The following is an 18664-nucleotide window of genomic DNA, read 5'->3' on the forward strand; positions in this document are numbered from 1 at the left end:
TGTTTAAAAGTCCCTTGAAATAACTCCTCTCTATGTGGTTATGCCATCAACTACATACACACATTGATCGTTTCATATTATTTTCAACTTACAGAGATTTTGTTAAATTAACATTCTAATTATGGGGTATATTTATGTGGTTCCAAAGTAAAATCTATAGAAGGAGGAGGTATATCCAGTGAAATCTAATCTCTACCCCTCTCCTGCACTCTATTCCCTCTGTCTCTTCATAGGAGACTATGTTTTTAATGATTTGTCCTTCCCCTTTGTATAACATATATATTGAGATGGACATTTGTAGTCACCCTCTTTCTGTTATAAAGAGAATACATTGTGTGCACTTTTCTCTGCCATGCTGTTTTAACTTAGTACTCTGGAATCATTTTATAGTGATCGGTAGACTTTCATTCCTTCCCCTTCAGCCCTTCACCACATAGTATTCCCCTGTGAGGATGTGCCACCCAGTTCCTTCCTGGTAGCCATTAGGATTGTTCCTACTCTGTGTTATTAAAAATAATCCAGTGGTGAATAGACTTATTTCTGAATATATGTTTTCAATTTCTTTTTCTGGTTTATCTTTCGGATAGATTCCTACAAGTGGGATTAATGGGTGAAAGGTAAATTAATGTAATTTTTTAGATGCTGCCAAATTGTAGTATTTTACATCCCTACTAGCAATGTATGAGTGAGTGTTGCCAACAAAATACGTTGTCAGACCTTTTTATTTTTTGCCTTTGTGTTGGTGAAAAATGGTATCTCTGTGCGGTTTTACTTTGCATTTCCTTTATAAGCAAGTAAAGTGAAGTTGTTGTTGTTGTTGTTGTTGTTGTTGTTTTCTAGTCTTTCTGATCAGTTCTGTCCTTTCTCTTTTTCAGAGTCAATACAGATTTGTATGTGAAGCTATTTTGAAAGTTTATGAAGAAGGATTTGTTAAACCCTTAACGACGTCATCAAATAAATAAGAAAGCATAAGTCTGGGATATGTGTTGGAAAACTGCTTTCTGTTCTATTCACTGTGCCATAATTCTGCTCGCAGGAAATGGCAGTTAGACAAAAACAATGAAGAACTAACAAAAACTGAAAACTTCAGCACTGTTGCACTTTATGTTTAAACAATGTCACTCTCTCAAAATCTGTAATTCATGTGTTTGAAGACTATTTCATGCTTTGCTCCGAACAAATAGTGAATAACTGAGTATGTTCAGGGTAATTTATGAAATCTGTGGTGGTGCCATGCAGTCCCCTTCTGGTAGAATTGCCACAAATGAGGCTCAGAATTCTCCTCATCTCTGATATACACCTGTATCTTGAAAGCAAAAAGAAGTATACATCAGGAGTCAGCTCTGGTGTTTCCCAGTGATTCATGTACTTACTATACTGATTACCAGATTTTTATTTTTTAAATTTTAGCAATATCATTCTCAATATTAGCCAATACACTGCCTATGGATGCAGCACATCTTTCCCCGTACTCCCCTGTAGAGACCTGCTGTTCGTGAGAAGAAAGATGGAATTTGCTTTTCCCAGGAAATGCTGCACAGTGTCCATTTACCAGCATCTTATAGAAAGTATAAATATGAATCTACAAGTTTTCTTGAATTTAATAATGTAACTTCTATTTATCATACGGTTGGCTTATTCCAAATCATGTGATTTCACATACTTGATGTAAAGGAATGCATGCGTTGTGTCTTAACCCCTTAAGTGCCTTGAGACGTCTTTGTATGTCTAATGAAAAGGCACTCATTTGACCCCACTAGGAGGTATGTGTGTATATTGTACATTTACATTTTTATGCATTTTGAATCAGTTTGCATTTAAAAAAAACAGCTTCTTGTATGAAGAGTTACGCAAAGAAGGGTATGGAAATTTTATTTCTTACTCAATTCCTGTATTTTGCCACAAGAAGCAAAGATAAATTGTGTTCTACTGAGTGAGCGTTCTGCTGCTATGGAATTATTGAAAATCTGCACATTCCTTTCCTGAGGGACAAGGGTTACAGTTGAGCAGCTCAAGTTAAAAGATGCTTTATTATTCAAATTTTCTCTTTATTTTATCCCTAACTTTAGAAATGGCACCTAATATGCATATTAAAGTTAAACATATTGATATTTTCAGCTAAAGTTAGAGCAATTCGTTGTGATTTATTTCTATCACTGTCTAAATTATTATTCTTAAAGCATTTATTTCGGTTCATATCAAGCTTTGCTCACACCAGTCTGTTGGTTGGGATGCTTCGAACGAGGAATGAAACGTTTTTGACTTATTTCTAAAGGTAATCCCTCAATAACTGCATTGAGGGTTTATTGTCATATTTGTGTACAATTAAATTACCCCAGTTTATATATACTTACTAAGTTATAAGCATGTTAATACGGAGGGTTTTGCTTGTCAGCCTGATGGAGGCTCTGGTTCCCTGTAAGGATGTGTATCCTTTCCTCTTCAGGACTTTTTTTTTAAGTCTACAGAGAGATAGAACTTTAAAATTGCCCAGTTTTAATATAAGTGGAAATTTGCTCACCTATTGAAATGTTATATTACACACTTGTTTTATATGGATTGTGGTTAAAATATTCATTTACTAATGGTTTCTGAATACTTCTGTATAGTCTTGATAAAACTTAGAGTTTGAATGGTAGATATTGTGAAATGCCGTTCAGTATGAGAAGACAAATACACATTTAAAAATCTTCAGTGTAATCAAAGTGATGTTATTTCAGATAATCAGAACCCATAATAACACATTTTAGGAAATTAAGTCCTAAATATTGATAACCAAGATACCAGATAAATTATTATATTCAAATATTTTAATTTTTTAAGAGAAAAGTAAACATAACCTTTATGTCAAAGAGAAATTATCCTATCCCTGGATTTCACAGCCAAGACAGTATAAATTAGTAACTAACTAGAGTCTTATTTGAACATTCCATTTTCTACCAACAGATAAATATAATTTAGGCTGCTATATGACATAATGATAAGAAGTGAACAAGTAAAATCATGTTGAGGGTCTTCATAATTAATAGCTGTTTGACAGTTGTTTTTAATCTGAATTAAAATGAAAATCTATTCTGTGTGGACAGAATATGACAACCATAGATTAAAAAGATTAAAAAAATGCAGTTGTATAGATATGAACAGATAAATGTCATGGTTGGCATGTTCTTTAACTTACAGGTGTGTTTACACTTCTGAGATAAACTCTAATTTTGTTGGCAATGAGCACTGCTGCCTTTTAAAATGATTAATTCCAGTCTTTAAGTGGTAAATATTAGAAGTCTAGAGTTACATTTAAATTTCTCATATATGGATTTTTCATCTGGGAGCTGCCCTCTGTCAGTATTTTTATGTACAGAAAAGATCCTTTTTTAAAGGCATATTTATTAGGATCTTAAAACAAATTATCCTTCAGAGCTTCTTAAAATGGATATGCTAATTATATAAGCTTCTGTGTTCACCCAACAAATCAGACTTTATCCGTTACACCTAAGAATTTTTAACCTGTTCATCAATCTAAATAGGGTTCTAGGAATAATCCCAGCTTTAATATGCCAAGTAGGTCTAGATTTTCCATTCATATCCATGTAATACTGTGTAATAAAAATGTCAAATTTCTTGTATCTGAACTGCTCTCCCTTTCCTCCAGTTAACTCCTCTGCTCTCCCACTCCCCCCGCCCGCAGAGAAATCAATGCTACTGTTCTTCTCACAAGTGGAAATAGATATTGGTGAATCAAGGGGCTTTGTAAATGATAAATGTTTATGAAAACCTTTCCTCTCTGATTTAAGGTGGTTTTACCATGTTCATTTCAGATTTTGTTGAGCATCAGATTTGTGTCAGCACTGTGTACATAGCATGAGGAATATTTTGGAATAGACTTTACATTCACAAGAAGAATTGGTGGTATTTGTTAAATGAGTACATCCATTCAAAATAGAGGCAGAGTAAACAGCTTAAGAAATAATTTTCTTCGTGTGGCCTGCTAGCACAAGTTGGGGGGGGGGGGGTGTTGCTCATTTTGATTAAGAGTAAAGAGAAAATTTATATATAAAAACTGACTTCAAACTTAAGAAGGTATGATAAGCCATTAAGACAGTTGCTTGAAGGTTTCAAGTACTACTATGTACACTTTTGTGTGTTTATATATATTTGTGTGTTTCATAAAGGCTAATGGTAACAAACAGAGGTAAAGGATTATTTTAACTATAGAGTTGTTTATAATCTGCTGGCAGGTCTGGTCAGGTCTAATCAGGTATTTGAGTGAAAGTCTTCTGTCTCCACTAGAAATACTCTTAACTTGAGAGCTGAAAGGAACTTGAATGATTTTATCTAATCTCACCTTCTCCATTATTTTAGGCAACATATATGAATAGATCATAAATTCTTGTGAATTTTAGTCTGTTTCAGCTCAAGAATTATACTCAGGCAGTGTTTTCACTTAATAACTATGATCTTAGAAGATGTAACTTAATTTAGAAAATAAGTAGGCTTTAAAAGGTGATCCTAATTAGGACCCTGACTCAGTTTGCTAGTTATGCTTCTCTGATAGAACATAAGCTTTTGTGAAGTGTTTAGACTGATAACACATGCAGTACAAAAACATTCTGAAATGTAAACTAGAAGACTAATTTTTTAAAAGCACTTAAGACATAGAACTAGAATTTAGGATATATGTCGAGTTATAATCAAATAATTTATGTTCATAATGTGAACATGTAGTAGAATTAAAGCATTACTTATTTTATAATCTAATCAGGAAGGGAGAAAGAAAGAAGAATTTTTAACAATGTTCTATTTAATACCTGTGTTTTGAATATTTAAGATATTCTGATAGTAAGGTTGCCAAAGTAGTTTTGAATTCATAAAAATTATTTATACCACAATAAGGTGGGATATGTTTACATCTCTTTTATTTTGTAGTTTAGGTAAATTTACACTTAAGTCACTTAGAGTAAATATATTATGGTAAGTAGTTGTGGGAATAAACATCTCTTAATAATATGACATGAAAAAGATGAATTGTGTTGCACACAGTTGGCTTTTATGCCACATCAACAAAGTAACCATATTATCATTGCTTACTTCCCACATTTACTTTAGCTGTTCAACCAGTTTCTGCAGTCATGTGTGTGTGTGTGTGTGTGTGTGTGTGTCTGTCTGTCTGTCTGTGTGTGTGTGGTGTTTCTTCCAAGTAAAATAGCCATGTTGTTAAAATCCACTGGATTTTATCAGATATCAGAATTACTGATCTGTTGGCAGATTTATTGGTGTCTCAGTGTGATCACAACATAAGTTATAGCAACTGTTTATAAAATTCTTAGTGAATTGTATAGCTACAAAGGAATACAAGTAATAAAACATTCTTGAGCGAACTAATAGAGAAGTTCAGCAATTTTACACTTGATCTTAGCCAAAAGGCCGAGAAGCGATAAGTTCAGCAATTTTATAAAGAGCCCATGAAATTAATCCCTAAATTGTATTTCGGGAGTTCATCTTATTTTACAATGTCTGCAACTGTTACCAACAATTGTTTTATTATATACTAACTTCCTTTATTCTTAGTAGCAATTCGTACATAAGCCTCTCAATAGTATCAAAAACCAACAAGTCCTATATCAGCCAGAAATGAGACATTTTATTTTCATAATCTTGGTGAAGTTGTCCTGGGTAAACACCAAATAGTTACTTCTGTTTCCATTTCTAAATTTGCTGCTATTTATTTGTATGTTTTTCTACTGCAATTTACTATTGATTTCTAAAGTTTTATAGTCATTGTTATTTTTATTTTAGCAGTCCAAGCTCGGTGGGCAGCCACAAGTAGTATCTACTGGGGTGCAATCCATCAATATTGACTAGATGTGATTCAGTGCATAAAGAAGAAAAGCAATTTTTTTTAAATTTACGAAGTGAAAGGTATTAGCAATATTGCAAGTTAAAGACTACAATTTTAGGTGGAAGTCCTAACGTTTAACTTCCTGAAACCTTTTACAATTTCCAATAAGAGAATGAGAGTGTTTAAAAGCCTTGATGTGCTCATGGAAGTTTCAGTTAAGCACTGTAGAATTTTCCTACTTGTGTAAATGATACAGAAAATATTTTTCTATGGACAAAAGATTGAAACTGTTAACTTCTTTTACTTCATTGTGTAAAAGGAAATGATACTTGTATGTCTTTCATGCTGTAAAAATATGAATGTATCTTTGAAATGTTATTAGAATTATGACTTGATTCTAAGGAAACTCTTTGTTTTCAAAAGTCAGCAAGGGATTGAAAAAAAATGAAAGGAAGAGTATTCCATCCACTTCATTATATAAAATGCAATTTTAGAAGAAAACTGTAATTTTCATTATAAACAAGCAATCATTACTGAAGCATATTTCAGATATAACATACATTGTTTTGTATTCTGTTTTGTTTTAGTTCTAGAATAGAAAATTTCAAGAAAACTTGTGCTTACTATTTTTAAGTGTAAAACAATTGAATTCTAGACTTCTGGAGTGTGGAAGGGTGTTTTTGTGTGAGGGTAAACATTCTGCTGCATGTGTTTACCATGAAGGAAAGTTCTCAGGCTTTGTCAATGTGGCAGCCACAAATGAGGACATCGTTGTGAGTGTGACTTTGGTGACGCCAGAAATCTGTGCATCAGATCCACTATAGTAAATATGTGCAGAGGCCCCTGACAAATAGTTTTGCCTTCTTATGATCAGTATCTTGGACAGGTAAGACCACTGAGCCCAGTTCTGACCTGTAACAGTGGTGTATTAGATGCTTAGGGATTTATTAATTCAGCTGAACAACAAACCCTACCATGTTTTAGGCATGATTTGCTCAATAGTCTTTTTAAAGGGTAGTACTTATTATTCATCACTTGTTACACTTGACTCAATGGGACCTTCATTATTTTGACTCCTGCTTCCGTATATCCAACTTCAGAAAAGTAATTTCATCTTACAGTCTTTGTGAAGTAAATACCCTGAAGCTATAAGGTGATACCTTTCTTCATTAGCTTTTTTGTTTGTTTGTTTTACAGTGGTTAAGAGATTAATATCAGGCCCCCTCAACCCTGAGAGTTTCCAAAATGTAACAAATATTACTTGTAACTTTAACCGAAATGCCACCTTGCTAAATGAAATTATCACCATGACATCGTCAAGGAGGATCAGCCCAGTTTACCATCTTAGACAGAAATAGGTGCTGATGTTTGATTTCCCCAAATTCACTGTAGTCACAATTGAGCCCATTTTACCTTTTATTTAAAAGAAGCTTTTTAGTTTTTACTCCTGAATTGTGTTGCAGTTCCTTGCCTTCCCTGGCAAGAACATTTCAATCCAATTCTGGGATTCTCTGGCACCCATCTTTTCCAACCCTTTAGTGAGTTCACAAGATTATTCAGTCTTTCTTATATCCTGTAGAGTAGGTCAAATTTCAATGCTGAAATTGACTTCTTGAATTTTAAATAGTAGCACTTTATTTCATGCTTACTACTGACTTAATTTATACATTTAAAAATAAAATCTATCCTAGGAGTTTTGTAAATATGGAAAAACTTTAGTGGATTAGTATGTAGAACTCATTGGATTGGACCCAAGTTCAGTGCTTTACAATGATCTCCTGGTCATTTGATATTTAAAAGGTAATTTGTGTGGTTTTAGCTTTGCCACTTTTCTGTAATTAATTTAGTACAGTGAAGCCTACCCAGTTGACTATCCAGCTGGACTCTGGGTGCTCTCAGCTAGCTTCAACCAGGTTTGGTTTACAATAATCCTTTCTGCTTTGAATTTTCCTACATGACATGAATACTTGGAAATCCACTTGTTTGGTTTTAAGTGGTAGGTAGGGGTTAAGTCAATACCGCACCACAAGTAAGTTGAAGAGGGCAAAGTCCTGATACTTTATATACGTGTCAAGGGACAGGATTTAAGACACTAAAAACAGTTTACATTAAGCTGTTTTCATTTTATCTCATTAGAGTATGTGTGCTTGGAAAAAAAACAAAAAACTGTCCAACCCAGTGTTCTTAAAGCATCAGGACATTGCAGTTACAATCCATATTGTTATCTTTTCAAGTAAGAAAAGCTAGTCTTTATTTTCTACAGTGTAGGCTTAATTTTAGGACAATTTACTATATACTCATCAGTGATATTTTTAAGTATTAGTTTTACAAAGAATTATTTCTATGTAGAGGGTGTATTAATTTGGGATTTTTTTTCTTGTAACAGGTGCTATATGTAAATATGAAGGGCGAAAAGTCACTTAGTTAAAAATCTAGTTTATTTCGTTATTAAAATATGATTTTGCATTTCTGCTGTCATTTCACGTTTGATTGTACTGAACTAGTAGCAAAATGGAATTAGCCCCTTAATTTTTAAAATTAACTCTCTTTCCCCATTTCACAAAAATAGCTCTTTCCATATGGTTTGTTTCCACAATTAAGAGGCAAAGAAGCTTAGGGTTCGTTTAAAATGTATAAGCTTGAATTTGGTCAACACGGGATAATTTGAAATCAGCGCTCTGCATTTGTCACTGCAGCTTACTGTATGCTTGAAAAGCCTGTGTATTTGTTTTAATTTCAGTGAAAAACTAGAATTCCTGAAGTTTATTCATGTAAAAAAAAATCTATGAATACTAACATCAGACAGGATTAAAATGCTGATTTACATTAAAACTGTTTTAGTCCTAAGAGCAACTTCTGTTACGTGCAATGCTATTACACATATTTTGTTGGCCATATTTCATTTTGATTGAGAAATAGTTGTTCAGGTACAGACGTGAAAAAACTCTAGCTGTGACTTTTAATTGTTCAATTGCAAAATAAAGATGTGCTTTAGTAATTTAAAGTATAGGAGTTTTGAAGATTATTTTTTGTTGTTGGGCTTTTCTGACAGTGGTTGTATTCATTAATGGGGGATCCGAAGGGACTGGGAGAATGCTAAGTGCAAACTTTATTTCTAGAATTTCTGTTTCACGAGTGGCTGTGTTTGGGGAGGGGTGAGGAGATTAAGTAAGGAACTAAAAGGGACTTAGAGGATTAAAGAATAAGGAAATGTTCTTCCTTCACTTCAGCCACTGCTTGACTCCTCTCTCCTCCCAGCACCAGCCCCTCTTCTGGTATTCCTGACCTAAGATCTTGTCAATCAAAATAAGGGACCTTTCTGTACCTACATTCAGCGCGCCTTGTGTCTTCCCCAAATGCAGTTGAAGTATGCCATCTTTCATCTGAAAGAAAATAATTTCCTAAAAAATTAATATTTAAGTAATTTCGTATCTAAAAAATGAAGGCAAAGATAAAGATTTATGATTATGCCATGATTATTCTCACGTACATAATAATAGAAATTCAAACAGTATAAGGAAGATTCACAAGGAGGTGTAAAAGCCTCTGACCTACCCCTAAGAGTAGTCTCCCTCAAACCGATGACAACTTCTATTCAATTTCTTGTATTTTCCTCTGGGGGGAAATGTGTGTGTATGCATTTGTAAGTACATATACATTTTGTTAATGTCAGAGGGATCGTACAATATATTCTGCAGTGCTTTGTCACCCTGGAAATACTTCCATATCAGCATATTCAGGTCTACCTCATTCTTCTCAATCACTGCCTTGTACTCCATCCTATGGATATACCGTAATTTAATTTCCTAATGCACACTTACCTTGTTTCCAGTTCATACTGTACAAGCAATGCTCTATTGAACCTCCTTTTGCAAATATTTTCTTTAATCATTATAAGCATAAACGTAGGGTAAATTTCTACCAGCAAAGTTGCTAGATCATAGGGCACCTGCATTTTGAAATTTTAATAAATATTGTCTAATTGTTCTTGGAGAAGTTTATATCAGCTTATGGTTCCATCAAAGCATATGAGAATGTCTGTTTCCCCACATTTTTATTAGAACTGATATCAAACTTGCTCATCTTATAAATGAAATTATCTTTTGACAATGCATTTCTTCTGTGAGGAAGTTAAGTAGATTTTCATATCTTTATTGATCTTTTGTATTTCTTGTTCTCAAAATTCCATATTGATATCCTTTGCTTATTTTTATATCAGGTTGTTTAATGTTCTATTCATATGAGATGTTGGAAATTAAAGAAATTAGTCACTTGACAGTCATGTGTTTATATATTGCAAACCTTTTTTCTTACGGTGTTCTTTGACTTTATTCTTCTAGGGTGTTGGGGGGACATGATAATATTTTTAATACTTTTATCAACAATGTATCAGTCTTCTTCGTGACTTCGGAGTTTGGGGTATACCTGCAAAAGCTTGACTCTAATCCTCTATTAACATTCCATCTGTGACAGAAGCTCTCTTAACCACCTTCTAAGTAACCCACTCTGTAGACTGGCACTCTGTTTTCCCCTCTTGTTCTCCCCTTGCCACCACTGACTGCTCTGAGTCATGCCAGAACTCTTGGGGTTCCAATTAAAGTAGTAAGCTTCCTAAAATCAGCTGTATTTATTTGCTAACCTATATATGCAAATTTATCTTTCTGATACCATTTAATTATGTGCTACATAAGCCAGTGAAATGTGCATGTGAAAAGCAGGAGGGTTGGATTTTTGCAAAACCCTTATAAAGGTGTCATTAAAACTTCATCAAATTCTTTAAAAATTATTTAAAATAGGTATTAGCGAGACGATTATGAGAGACTAACAAAAGATGATGCATTTGAGAGACAGAAAAAAATAGATGCCACACTTGGGGTCTGTTTTTTGCAACAGAGACTCAGGGACTATAATTGGGCTCAAACCCAAAGTAAAAGTAAAACCTTGTTCCTACATAAAAAAGAATCACAGATAAAAATGCATTTTTTGTCCTAAGCTAAAACAAAATGCTTGTATTTTTCTCTCTCCTTTAAATGGCTTTTCAATTAACCAACTAACCATTAGTTTTGGTACCATCAGATACAGTTTCTACTGTATGTAAAAATTCCTCTCGAATATTTAGACAGTTTTTAAGTTTGCTATTAAAAATTATGATAGCCTTTTATATATTCCCTTTTAAATTATACTTGTACATATGGGTCAATTATCTATAAAATTCCCCCCAACATAATATATTTTGAATATATAAAAATATTCAAACATACAGAAAATTGAAAGAATTGAAGTTAACATCCATATACTCATCCCCTAGATTCTGTAATTACCATCTTGCTATATTTGTCTTATGACTTGTCCATCTACCTAAGCATCTCTCAATCCATCAATACATCTTTTATGCACTTCATAAAATGATGTTGCCCACATCTGTACACTTGACCCCTGAGCACTTCAGCTCACGTATCTCTAATCTTCAACAATTATCTCTTTTTGACATAACGTTTTTATCAGTAAAATAAATATTAAGTCTACCATTCAGTAAGTTTTAATGAATGCATATTTCTATGAAAGTCAAACCCCCATGGGGATCAAGAGGTACAAACTTCCAATTATAAAATGAGTCAGTGGGATGTAGTGTATATCATATTGATTTTAGTCAATAATACTGCATTTCAAATTTGAAAGTTGGTGAGAAAGTAAATCTTAAAAATTCTTACCACAAGAAAAAATTTTTAACTGCATAGGTTGTCAGATGGTAACTAGACTTAATGTGGTGATCATTATACAAATGTCAAATCATGTTGTATATCTGAAATTAATATGTTGTATGTCAATTCTATTTCAGTTAAAAAAGAAAGAACGGGGAGGGCGCCTGGCTGGCTCAGTCAGTAGAGACGGACTCTTGGTCTCTGGGTTGTTAGTTTGAGCTTCCCGTTAGGTGTAGAGAGTACTTAAAAACAAAGTCTTTTTTTTTTTTTTTAAGTTTATTTGTTTTGAGAGAGAGAGAGCTTGGGCGCACAATTGGGGAGGGGTAAGGGAGGAGAGAGAGAATCCCAAGCAGGTTCTGCAAGGTGAGCGCAGAGCCCCATACAGGACTCCGTCTCTGGAACTGTGAGGTCATGACCTGAGGTGAAATCAAGAGTCAGAGGCTTAACGACTGAGCCACCCCAGAGGCTCCAAAATCTTAAGAAAAAAGAAAGGAGGAAAAAACCTACATAAGGATTTGATACAGAACATTTTCATCACTTGAGAGAGTCTCCTTTTCCCTTCCCAGGCCATTACTACCCTTACCTTCCTTCCCTTCGTTAGCTTCCTGGGGCTACCCTAACAAAGTACCACGAACTGGGTGCCTTAAAACGACAGGAATCTATTGTCTTACAGTTCTAGAGTCCAGAATCCAAACTCAGAATGTTATCAGGGCCATGCACCCACCCCCGGAGGGTGCTAGGGAAGGATCTCTTCGTGTGTCTTTCTTAGCTTCAGGTAGCCTTGGACCTTCTTTGGCTTTTAAATTTAACCACTCCAAAAGTCCATCTTAGCATGGACATTGTTCTGTGAGGAAACCAGCTATATTGGATTAGAGGCCCATGCTACTCCAGCACCACCTCATCTTAGTTTTGTCTGCAATGACCCTATTTCCAAATAAAGTTACATCCTGAGGTACTGGCAGTTAGGACTTCAAAATGTCTTTTGTGGGGGGTGGACAGAATACAACCTACAACATTACTAGAGGCAGTGAGTATACTGATTCTTAGAGATTAGAATAGCCTGTCCTAGAATTTTTCATACATGCAATTTATATGTATATTCTAAGACTCGTTTTAGTCAAAATTTCTGAGATTCATCGGTTTGGTTTTTATTTGGTAAGTAGTTAAATATATTAATAGTTTGCTTATCGGCCTCCTTTTCATGGGTAGCTGGGCTTGGAGACATTCTTGATTTGGGGGGTTTTATCAGTAAAAATGCTGTGAACATTCCTGTACAAGTATGCTTGTGAACACATGCTTTCGTTTCTGAGTAAATATCGAGGAGTGGAATTGCTGAATATGTTAAGTATACCTGAAAGTTTTTACTGATACTGTCAAAATTGGCTTCCAAAACTATACTTCCATCACTTTACCACCTCATCAGTAATGTGTCTGTGTCTCCACCCTTGGTGGATATCATGACTCTTATATTTTCTCATGTAATAAGACATATATAAAATGTGATTTGCAAATTTGAATATCTTTTTATATGCTTCTTGGCCATGCATGTTTCTTTCTTGGTGAATTGTCCATTCAGGTCCTTTCTGTTTTGCAACTTGGTCCATTTAAACAACAAAAAGCTATTTGGACTTCCGCGTCTGAGCATGAGGAAGCAATAGGGCCCAGAGTCAGCCTCCTGTGTAAACAACTGGAAAATTGAACAAAATAATAGGAAAAAACGTTTGCAATATCAGGAAAAGTCCATTAAGACTGTAATTCCTGGGAAAAGATCAAGAGAGGTGAGTGAGCCTTCCCATAAGCCAGGTTTTCTTTGTGGAGATAATTTATAAGCTGATGCAGGCATATGAAGCCCAAACAAGACTGGTAATCTTGCTACTTGGGGAGACAGGTGTCAGAGTTTTGGGAAGCTGGGGCTGTTAGAAGGTATGAAGCAACGTTCCAAGGAGGAGGAAACGATATAAAGATTTCAGTAAATTTACATAGGAGTCACTCTGAGTCTTAGATGGAATATTAATCTTTGCATGTGCTAAAACCTCATGAAGAAGACAAACTTCTGAGGAAAAACAATTACCAAGTTGTAGGAGGAATATTCCCAGGGCTGGCCACGAGGATGAGAATAATTCGAGTTTCTTTTAGGCACCGAGGAGAAGCCTCTTTGAAGATAAGAGGATGTCAGCAAAAACTCAGGAAAGCCCAAAGTTTAGAAGTGAGGCTAACCAAGTTGGAGGGTAAAAGCTACTCTAAACTCAGTTCAAAGGTTTTAAAACAAGTTTCAAAATGATCAAACTAATTCACAAGTTACTTAACTGCCTAATGGGTAAAGGCCATTTAAAAAATACCACTCAAGTGGTCCCTGGGTAGCTCAGTTGGTTAGGCATCAACTTCTGCTCAGGTCATGATCTCACAGGTCATGAGTGTGAGCTCTGTGTCAGTCTCTGCGCTGACAGCTCAGAGCCTGGAGCCTGCTTCGGATTCTCTGTCTCCCTCTCTCTCTTAAAAATAAATAAACATTTAAAACAAAAATACTATTGTAGAAAATAAAATGTATCATGTTTGGCAGCCAACAAAAAATTACTATAGACAAGAAGACGCAAGGAAGTATGACCCAGTGGAGAAAAACCACTTAGTCTTGGAAATGGTGAAGATTGACCAGAACAAAAGGACAATGAAACATGTAGGAAGTAGGATCAATATGCCTATGGATGTAGAAGAAAACATAGGGATAAGGAGGAGCAGAGAGAGAGAATCCCAAGCAGGCTCTGCGCTGTCAGCATGGAGCCCAGTGTGGGGCTTGAACTCACAAACAGTGAGATCATGACCTGAGCCGAAATCAAGAGACATATACTTAACCAACTGAGCCACCCAAGTGCCCCAAGCAGAAGTTTTTTTTTTTAAAGAACCAGTTGGGAGTGATGTCTTGGAAGATGGTGTAGGAAGTTCCAGGAATCCATCCTTCCACTTAAACAACTAATTTGGCTTGCAGAGACTCTCTGGAGTCACTATTTTGGAGTTCTGGATCCAGCTGGAATATTTGCAGCATCTAGGAGATAGATTGTTGGTAACGAGACTGGTAAGTTTTGGTAAGTTTCAGCCTTTCATGTGGTAGCAACTACCATATCCCATCCTTATAGCAGGCAGCAGTGAAGATAGCTACCTGTGCTTCGGGTGTGGCTTGCTGGAGCCAGAGTGGGCAATAAGAACCTTGTCTTCCAAGTATCGAGATTTGTGGGTTCTGATTGGGGATTGCTGCTTTTGATCGAGAGGCCAGGACAGAGGCTGGTTTCTATTGTTTCAATCCCAGTGGGCTAAAGCTGCTCCCAGGGGATAAGAACAGTACTTGGTTCCCCCTCCCCCTCTTGAAAGACAGACCTTACAACAATATTTGTCAGGTCACTGGCTGCCACAGAGTAACAGAATAGAAACGTAAGTGACCATATAGACAGAAAGGAATACACACTTTGCAAAAATATTTTGGAAAAGTTACAAATAACTCCAGACCTCAACAAGCAAAACTCAGTAATTCCTTTTCTTTCTTTCTTTCTTTCTTTCTTTCTTTCTTTCTTTCTTTCTTTCTTTCTCTTTCTTTCTTTCTTTCTTTCTTTCTTTCTTTCTTTCTTTCTCTTTCTTCCTTTCTCTTTCTTTCTTTCTTTCTCTTTCATTTTTACTGTCTTGACTGTTTCTTTATTTTTGAGAGATAGAGACAGAGTGGGGACAGAGCAGATAGAGGGAGACACAGAATCCGAAGCAGGTTTCAGGCTCAGAGCTGTGAGCTATCAGCACAGAGCCCAACGTGGGGCTCGAACCCACAAACCGTGAGATCATGAGTTGACCTGAGGTCAGACACTTAGAACTGACTGAGCCACCCAGGTGCCCCAGGACTCAGTATTTCCTAAGGAATGGGGAAATTTGTTTTTCAGAGTTCTCACCACCTAATACTCAAAATGTCCACTTCTCAACAAAGAATAAAATTATTCTTTATGATGTTATTATTTGTAATACAATTACAATAAATAGGAAAATATGGCCCATTCACAGGGGAAAGAAAAAGAATTGGATGGAAATCATCTTCAAGGAAGTCCACACGGTAGAATTATTAGTCAAAGATGTGAAATCAACCGTCTTAGATATGTTCAATGGGCTAAAGGAAACCATGGGCAGGAACTGAAAGAAACCAGGAAAATCATGTATGAACAAAATGAGACTTGAACCAAAACAGGGTTACCTGGCTGGCTCAATTAGTACAGATGCATCTCTTGGTCTTGGGGGTTGTGGGTTTGAGCACCTTGTTGAATGTAGAGATTACTTAAATAAATATTAAAAAAACAAATTCTGGAATGGCAGAGTAAAATAACTGAAAAGAAAACCCACTACAGGGGTTCCATAACAGGTGCGGGTAGCCAGAAAAAAGGATCAGTGACTTGAAGATAAGACAATTGAAATTATTTAGTGTAAGGAGGAGAAAGAAAAAAGAGCAAAGGGGAAAACAATCTGAGGGACCCGTGGTATACCACAAAACATACCAACACAAGCATTAAAGGACTTCAGATAGAGAAGAAAGAAAATTGGCTGAGAATATATTTGAAATACAGTAGTCCCCCCTTATCCATGGTTTCATTTTCCATGGCTTCAGTTACCTGTGGTAAACTGTGGTCCGGAAACAGATGATCCTCCTCCTGACATATCATCAGAGGGTCCATAGGAGCCAAACACTATGTCACAATGCCTGTGTTTGTCATCATCACAAGAATAAGGGTGAGTACAGTACAATAAGACATTTTGAGAGACCACATTCTCATAACTTTCATTACAGTATATTACTATAATTGTTTTATTTTATTACTAGTTATTATTCATGTCTTACTGTGCCTAATTTGTAAATTAAACCTTGTCCTAAGTATGCATGTATACAAAAAGATGTAGTATGTAGACGGTTTGGTACTATCCATGGCTTTAGGCATCAGTTAGTCTTAGAATGTATCCCCCGCAGATGGGGGGCACGACTGTAACAGCTGAACATTTTGCAAAACTGAGGATATACATGAATACACATGCCCCAAAAGTTTGACAAACTTGAAGCAGGATAAAATTAAAAGGTACACACACTGAGATACATTATAATCAAATTGTTGAAACCCAAAGACAAAGAATTTTGAAAGCAGCAAGAGAAAAAGAACTCACCAGGTACAAGGATCTTAAGTAAGATCAACAGCTAACTAGAAATGATGGAAGTCATCAGGCTGTGGGATAACATTTAAGATATTGGGGGAAAATGTATCAACCAAGAATTTTATATCCGGCAAAAATACTCTTCAAGAATAAAGGAAAGGGGCATGTGACTCTTGATCTCAGGGTTGTGAGTTCAAGCCCCATGTTGGTTGTAGAGATTACTTAAAAAAATGAGACAGAGGGGTGCCTGGGTGGCTCAGTTGGTTGAGTGTGTCCGACTTTGGCTCAGGTCATGATCTCACAGTTCGTGAGTTCAAGTCCCACGTCATGCTTGCTGCTGTCAGCTCAGAGTCTGCTTCAGATCCTCTGTCCCCCTCTCTCTCTGCCCCTACCCCACTGGTGCTCTCTCAAAAATAAATAAACGTTTAAAAAATAATTTTAAAAAAATTTTAAAGGGACACCTGGGTGGCTCAATCGGTTTAGCATCTGACTTCAGCTCAGGTCATGATATCACAGTTCATGGATTGATTCGAGCCCCGCATCAGGCTCTGTGCTGACAGCTCAGAGCCTGGAGCCTGCTTCTGATTCTCTGTCTCCTTCTCTCTCTTCCCCTTCCCTGTTTGCACTCTCTCTCTCTCTTTCTCTCTCACTCAAAAAATAAACATTAAAAAATTAAAAAAAAATTTTAAATGAGAGAGATTTAAGAATAAAGGAGAAAAATTAAGCCATTTGCAGATTTAAAAAAAATGTTGAGGGAGTTCATTACCAGTAGATCTATCCAAAAAGAAATGCTAAAGACAGTACTTTAGGCTGAAATGAAAGGAAACTAGATGGAAACTTAAAGCCATAAGAAAAAATAACACTGATAAAGGTAAATAAATTTTACATAGATAAATAAAACCAATATTTTACTTTTAGCATGGTTGGTTACATTTCTTTTCTTCCTATATAATGTAATAGGCAAATGCATAAAATAATCTTAATTAGTGGGCATACAACATATACAGATGAAGTCTGTGACAATTTTCTGGTCAACATCATTAATCATTAAGGAAATGCAAATCAAAACCACAATGAGATACCACTCACACTCATTAGGATGGCCATTATCAAAAAATCAGAAAATGACAAGTGTTATTGAGGATGTGGAAAAATTAGAACACTTGTGCACAGTTGATGGGAACATAACACAGTGCAGCCACTATGGGAAACGGTATAGCTGCTCCTCAAAAATTCAAAAATAGAATTACCATTTGATTCAGCAATTCCATTTCTGGGTATATAACGAAAAGCAGTGAACACTGGATCACAAAGATATATGTATACACACACACACACACACACACACACACACACACACACACACACTTGTGCTTATAGCAGCATTATTCACAATAACCAAAAGATAGAAGCAACCCGTGTCCATCAATGGATTAATGGCTAAATAAGTGAAATCATACAGTATTTGTCTTTCTCTGACTTATTTCATGTAGCATAATCCCTTCAAACAGCATCCATGTTGTTGCAAATGGTAGAAGTAACCCTGGGGGGAGAACACTCATGTTTTTATGGCTCATGTTTTTATGGCCATATAAATGCAATATCATTGCATTATATTATATTGCATTTTATATATATATATATATGCATGCCACATCTTTATCCATCATCCACTGATGGACACTTAGGTTGTTTTCACGTTTTGGCTGTTGTAAATAATGTTGCTATAAACATGGCAGTCAAATTTCTCTTTCTTATAGGGGCACCTAAGCCAGTCATATTGGTTTAGGGTCTGCTCGAGTGACCTCATCTTAACCTGATTTCATATGCCAAGATCAGATATGGTCACCTTCATAGGTACTGGGGATTGGAACTGCAACCTATCTTTTTTTAGGACATGATCCAACCCATCCTCTGTTCTAATTACCTCATTTTACACATGAGAAAACTGATGCCAGAA

The 18664-nt window shown here is 35.7% G+C and overlaps 1 protein-coding gene, 1 long non-coding RNA gene and 1 pseudogene across 9 annotated transcripts in view; 1 reads left to right on the forward strand and 2 right to left on the reverse strand.

Annotated features, from left to right (window-relative positions):
• The window catches only part of PTPN4 (protein tyrosine phosphatase non-receptor type 4), a 217401-nt gene extending 215594 nt beyond the window's left edge, over positions 1-1807 (forward strand). For all 8 annotated transcript variants that reach the window (XM_060625472.2, XM_060625474.2, XM_060625476.2 and 5 more), the window contains one exon: positions 876-1807. In XM_060625472.2, coding sequence (XP_060481455.1) covers positions 876-962 — 87 coding nt within the window. In that variant the 3' untranslated portion in view covers positions 963-1807. The remainder of the gene's footprint in view (positions 1-875) is intronic.
• On the reverse strand, positions 1079-16260 carry LOC132673083 (uncharacterized). Its single transcript, XR_009607860.1, has 3 exons — positions 16173-16260; positions 9166-9219; positions 1079-1306 (listed from the first exon to the last, which is right to left on the reverse strand). It is a non-coding gene; the product is annotated as an uncharacterized LOC132673083 (long non-coding RNA).
• LOC132673909 (U2 spliceosomal RNA) lies at positions 5255-5433 on the reverse strand (annotated as a pseudogene).
• Positions 16261-18664: the final 2404 nt, after the last annotated feature.

The sequence above is a fragment of the Panthera onca genome, chromosome C1, assembly GCF_046562875.1.
Source record: "Panthera onca isolate mPanOnc1 chromosome C1, mPanOnc1 haplotype 2, whole genome shotgun sequence".
Classification (NCBI taxonomy): Eukaryota; Metazoa; Chordata; class Mammalia; order Carnivora; family Felidae; genus Panthera; species Panthera onca.